This window comes from Coregonus lavaretus (assembly GCF_964263955.1).
Source record: "Coregonus lavaretus genome assembly, contig: HAP1_SCAFFOLD_4975, whole genome shotgun sequence".
In the NCBI taxonomy this organism is placed as follows: domain Eukaryota; kingdom Metazoa; phylum Chordata; class Actinopteri; order Salmoniformes; family Salmonidae; genus Coregonus; species Coregonus lavaretus.
In genome coordinates this window covers 37,985-43,984 of record NW_028164111.1, presented here as the reverse complement: position 1 = coordinate 43,984, position 6,000 = coordinate 37,985, and the positions used below count along the sequence as shown (strand labels likewise).

Sequence of the window (6,000 nt, the reverse complement as noted above, 5' to 3'; positions counted from 1 at the left end):
AGTTATACCAGGCATTACCCCTAGTGATCTAACTACTGTTACGGTGTAGTTATACCAGGCATTACCTCTAGTGATCTGACTACTGTTACGGCGTAGTTATACCAGGCATTACCTCTAGTGATCTAACTACTGTTACGGCGTAGTTATACCAGGCATTACCTCTAGTGATCTAACTACTGTTACGGTGTAGTTATACCAGGCATTACCTCTAGTGATCTAACTACTGTTACGGTGTAGTTATACCAGGCATTACCTCTAGTGATCTAACTACTGTTACGGCGTAGTTATACCAGGCATTACCTCTAGTGATCTAACTACTGTTACGGCGTAGTTATACCAGGCATTACCTCTAGTGATCTAACTACTGTTACGGCGTAGTTATACCAGGCATTACCTCTAGTGATCTAACTACTGTTACGGCGTAGTTATACCAGGCATTACCTCTAGTGATCTAACTACTGTTACGGCGTAGTTATACCAGGCATTACCACTAGTGATCTAACTACTGTTACGGTGTAGTTATACCAGGCATTACCTCTAGTGATCTGACTACTGTTACGGCGTAGTTATACCAGGCATTACCTCTAGTGATCTAACTACTGTTACGGCGTAGTTATACCAGGCATTACCTCTAGTGATCTAACTACTGTTACGGCGTAGTTATACCAGGCATTACCTCTAGTGATCTAACTACTGTTACGGTGTAGTTATACCAGGCATTACCTATAGTGATCTGACTACTGGTGACCATTCATTTTAATTTGGGGGAGAAGACAATAATTCAGCGACGTAACAGTTAGTGGACAAATAGAAAGTGACTGCAGTAGTAATGACTGTAATTCACTTTGGATAAAAGTGTCTCCTAAATGGCACATTTATATGTATTATATTATTAAAGCATATCTTTGTGTCTATCCACCAGGTGTTGGCGAACCACATGGCCAACGGCGGTAACCCCATGAACCCTGGTGGAAGTCATCCCATGGGTCAGGGGGGTGTGTCTGGGAACAACCAGGGGATGAACTCCCCCCAGTACCCGGGACAGCAGCAGCAGTTCCCCAACAAGGGCCAGCAGAACCAGCAGAACCAGGCCTACATGCAGCAGGGCCTGTACGGACCCAACAAGGGCCAGCAGAACCAGGCCTACATACAGCAGGGCCTGTACGGACCCAGCAAGGGCCAGCAGAACCAGGCCTACATGCAGCAGGGCCTGTACGGACCCAACAAGGGCCAGCAGAACCAGGCCTACATGCAGCAGGGCCTGTACGGACCCAACAAGGGCCAGCAGAACCAGGCCTACATACAGCAGGGCCTGTACGGACCCAACAAGGGCCAGCAGAACCAGGCCTACATACAGCAGGGCCTGTACGGACCCAACAAGGGCCAGCAGAACCAGGCCTACATACAGCAGGGCCTGTACGGACCCAACAAGGGCCAGCAGAACCAGGCCTACATGCAGCAGGGCCTGTACGGACGCCAGGGCTACCATGAGGGAGGAGGTGGCTTTGGGGGGAAGTGAGTGTGGGGAGTTTTTATGGTAAAGTCCCTAATGGCACCCTATTCCCTATATAGTGCACTACTTTTGGTCATAAATTACCTATATAGTGCACTATATAGAGGGAATAGGGTGCCATTTGGGACACCTTCTGTGTTTTTAAAGTAGTGTATAGGTGTACAGTGCCTTCGGAAAGTATTCAGACCCCTTGACTTTTTCCACATTTTGTTACGTTACAGCCTTATTCTAAAATGGATTAAATTGTTTTTTCCCCCTCATCAATCTACACACAATACCCCATAATGACAAAGCAAAAACTGGTTTTTACAAATGTTTGCTAATTTATAAAAAATAAAAAATAAAGGACATTTACGTAAGGATTCAGACCCTTTACTCAGTACTTTGTTGAAGCACCTTTGGCAGCAATTACAGTCTTGAGTATTCTTGGGTATGACGCTACAAGCTTGGCACACCTGTATTTGGGGAGTTTCTCCCATTCTTCTCTGCAGATCCTCTCAAGCTCTGTAAGGTTGGATGGGGAGCGTTGCTGCACAGCTATTTTCAGGTCTCTCCAGAGATGTTCGATCGGGTTCAAGTCCGGGCTCTGGCTGGGCCACTCAAGGACATTCAGACTTGTCCCGAAGCCACTCCTACGTTGTCTTGGCTGTGTGCTTAGGGTTGTTGTCCTGTTGGAAGGTGAACCTTCGCCCCAGTCTGAGGTCCTGAGCACTCTGGAGCAGGTTTTCATCAAGGATCTCTCTGTACTTTGCTCTGTTCATCTTTCCCTCGATCCTGACTAGTCTCCCTGCCGCTGAAATGCACCTCCACAGCATGATGCTGCCACCACCATGCTTCACCGTAGGGATGGTGCCAGGTTTCCTCCAGACATGATGCTTGGCATTCAGGTCAAAGAGTTGAATCTTGGTTTCATCAGACCAGACAATCTTGTTTCTCATGGTCTGAGAGTCTTTAGGTGCCTTTTGGCAAAATCAAAGCAGGCTGTCATGTGCCTTTTACATTTACATTTACATTTACATTTACGTCATTTAGCAGACGCTCTTATCCAGAGCGACTTACAAATTGGTGCATTCACCCTATAGCCAGTGGGATAACCACTTTACAATATGTTTTTTTTTATTTTATTTAAAAAAAATTTAGGGGGGGTAGAAGGATTACTTTATCCTATCCCAGGTATTCCTTAAAGAGGTGGGGTTTCAAATGTCTCCGGAAGGTGGTGAGTGACTCCGCTGTCCTGGCGTCGTGAGGGAGCTTGTTCCACCATTGGGGTGCCAGAGCAGCGAACAGTTTTGACTGGGCTGAGCGGGAACTATGCTTCCGCAGAGGAAGGGGAGCCAGCAGGCCAGAGGTGGATGAACGCAATGCCCTCGTTTGGGTGTAGGGACTGATCAGAGCCTGAAGGTACAGAGGTGCCGATCCCCTCACAGCTCCATAGGCAAGCACCATGGTCTTGTAACAGATGCGAGCTTCAACTGGAAGCCAGTGGAGTGTGCGGAGGAGCGGGGTGACGTGAGAGAACTTGGGAAGGTTGAACACCGGATGGGCTGCGGCATTCTGGATGAGTTGTAGGGGTTTAATGGCACAGGCAGGGAGCCCAGCCAACAGCGAGTTGCAGTAATCCAGACGGGAGATGACAAGTGCCTGGATTAGGACCTGTGCCGCTTCCTGTGTAAGGCAGGGTCGTACTCTCCGAATGTTGTAGAGCATGAACCTGCAGGATCGGGTCACCGCCTTGATGTTAGCGGAGAACGACAGGGTGTTGTCCAGGGTCACGCCAAGGCTCTTCGCACTCTGGGAGGAGGACACAACGGAGTTGTCAACCGTGATGGCGAGATCATGGAACGGGCAGTCCTTCCCCGGGAGGAAGAGCAGCTCCGTCTTGCCAAGGTTCAGCTTGAGGTGGTGATCCGTCATCCATACTGATATGTCTGCCAGACATGCAGAGATGCGATTCGCCACCTGGTTATCAGAAGGGGGAAAGGAGAAGATTAGTTGTGTATCGTCAGCGTAGCAATGATAGGAGAGGCCATGTGAGGATATGACAGAGCCAAGTGACTTGGTGTATAGGGAGAATAGGAGAGGGCCTAGAACTGAGCCCTGGGGGACACCAGTGGTGAGTGCACGTGGTGCGGAGACAGCTTCTCGCCACGCCACTTGGTAGGAGCGACCGGTCAGGTAGGACGCAATCCAGGAGTGAGCCGCGCCGGAGATGCCCAGCTCGGAGAGGGTGGAGAGGAGGATCTGATGGTTCACAGTATCAAAGGCAGCAGACAGGTCTAGAAGGACAAGAGCAGAGTAGAGAGAGTTAGCTTTAGCAGTGCGGAGAGCCTCCGTGACACAGAGAAGAGCAGTCTCAGTTGAATGACCAGTCCTGAAACCTGACTGGTTTGGATCAAGAAGGTCATTCTGAGAGAGATAGCAAGAGAGTTGGCTAAAGACGGCACGCTCAATAGTTTTGTAAAGAAAAGAAAGAAGGGATACTGGTCTGTAGTTGTTGACATCAGTGGGATCGAGTGTTGGTTTTTTGAGAAGGGGTGCAACTCTCGCTCTCTTGAAGACGGAAGGGACATAGCCAGCGGTCAAGGATGAGTTGATCAGCGAGGTGAGGTAGGGGAGAAGGTCACCGGAGATGGTCTGGAGAAGAGAGGAGGGGATGGGGTCAAGCGGGCAGGTTGTTGGGCGGCCTGCAGTCACAAGTCGCAGGATTTTATCTGGAGAGAGAGGGGAGAAAGAAGTCAAAGCATAGGGTAGGGCAGTGTGAGCAGGACCAGCAGTGTCATTAGACTTAACAAACGAGGATCGGATGTCGTCAACCTTCTTTTCAAAGTGGTTGACGAAGTCGTCCACAGAGAGAGAGAGGGGGGGGGGGGGGGGGGGTTAGGGTTAGGGTTAGGGTTAGGGTTAGGGTTAGGATAGGGGACACAGAGAGTCAAAGGATGCAGAAAGGGAGGAGAGGAGGGTTGAGGAGGCAGAATCAGGAGATTGGAGGGAGAAGGATTGAGCAGAGGGAAGAGATGATAGGATGGAAGAGGAGAGAGTAGTGGGAGAGAGAGAGCGAAGGTTGCGGCGGCGCATTACCATCTGTGTAGGGGCAGAGTGAGTAGTGTTGGAGGAGAGCGAGAGAGAAAAGGATACAAAGTAGTGGTCGGAGACATGGAGGGGAGTTGCAGTGAGATTAGTAGAAGAGCAGCATCTAGTAAAGATGAGGTCAAGCGTATTGCCTGCCTTGTGAGTAGGGGGGGACGGTGAGAGGGTGAGGTCAAAATAGGAGAGGAGTGGAAAGAAGGAGGCAGAGAGAAATGAGTCAAATGTAGACGTAGGGAGGTTGAAATCCCCCAAAACTGTGAGGGGTGAGCCATCCTCAGGAAAGGAACTTATCAAGGCGTCAAGCTCATTGATGAACTCTCCAAGGGAACCTGGAGGGCGATAGATGACAAGGATATTAAGCTTAAATGGGCTAGTGACTGTGACAGCATGGAATTCAAATGAGGAGATAGACAGATGGGTTAGGGGAAAAATTGAGAATGTCCACTTGGGAGAGATGAGGATTCCTGTGCCACCACCCCTCTGACCAGATGCTCTCGGGGTATGTGAGAACACATGGTCAGACGAGGAGAGAGCAGTAGGAGTAGCAGTGTTTTCAGTGGTAATCCATGTTTCCGTCAGCGCCAGGAAGTCGAGGGACTGGAGGTTAGCATAGGCTGGGATGAAGTCAGCCTTGTTGGCAGCAGAACGGCAGTTCCAGAGGCTGCCTGAGACCTGGAACTCCAGGTGTGGGGTGCGCGCAGGGACCACCAGGTTAGAGAGGCAGCAGCCACGCGGTGTGAGGCGTTTGTGTAGCCTGTGCGGAGAGGAGAGAACAGGGATAGGCAGAGGCATAGTTGACAGGCTGTAGCAAATGGCTACAATAATGCAGAGGAGATCGGAATGAAATGAACTAAACATCTGGGAAAGGAGAGAGTATGGCCTCCCTCACCAAAACTCCCAAATATAACTCACCCAACTTCCACCTCAGAAACTATAATTGTTTCACTGAACCACCCGAATAAAAACTCTCCCAACTTCCACTTTAGAAATTAGAATTGTTGTGAACTACAGCGGTTCAATGTTTCAAGGAATAGACTCAACTTACTTTATTCAGCTAGCTAACTATGACGCCATAGCTAACTAGCATGCTAGCATCCAATAACACACAGTTTAGCACCAATACTTGGTTACAACAAACTACCAATAGTGTGTTAACACACTAAACAGATAATTCGTGTCCGTGTCTAGTTCCTTTCATAACGCAGCAATAATTAAACGTTGGCTAGCTAGCACAAATATATTGTATTTAGCTGCTACAGTACAGCTAGCTGGTCGTGTTGGCTAGCTAGCAATGGCTGCTGTGTTGACTTTGTTTGAAAAACGGCGGCGCTGCGAACAAATGTAGCTGGCTAAAATGATATTGTATCTAGTTGCTACCGTTGCTAATAGCTACTCGCCAG

At 49.2% G+C, this 6,000-nt stretch overlaps 1 protein-coding gene across 1 annotated transcript in view; it reads left to right on the top strand.

The window, feature by feature from the left end:
• Positions 1-922: 922 nt before the first annotated feature.
• Positions 923-6,000, top strand: part of LOC311117444 (zinc finger MIZ domain-containing protein 1-like) — a gene marked incomplete at both ends in the record, with an annotated part of 37,403 nt that continues 32,325 nt past the window's right edge. The window contains 2 exons of the mRNA XM_084192374.1: positions 923-1,090; positions 1,442-1,515. Of these exons, the coding sequence (XP_084048500.1) occupies positions 923-1,090; positions 1,442-1,515 (242 nt within the window). The remainder of the gene's footprint in view (positions 1,091-1,441; positions 1,516-6,000) is intronic.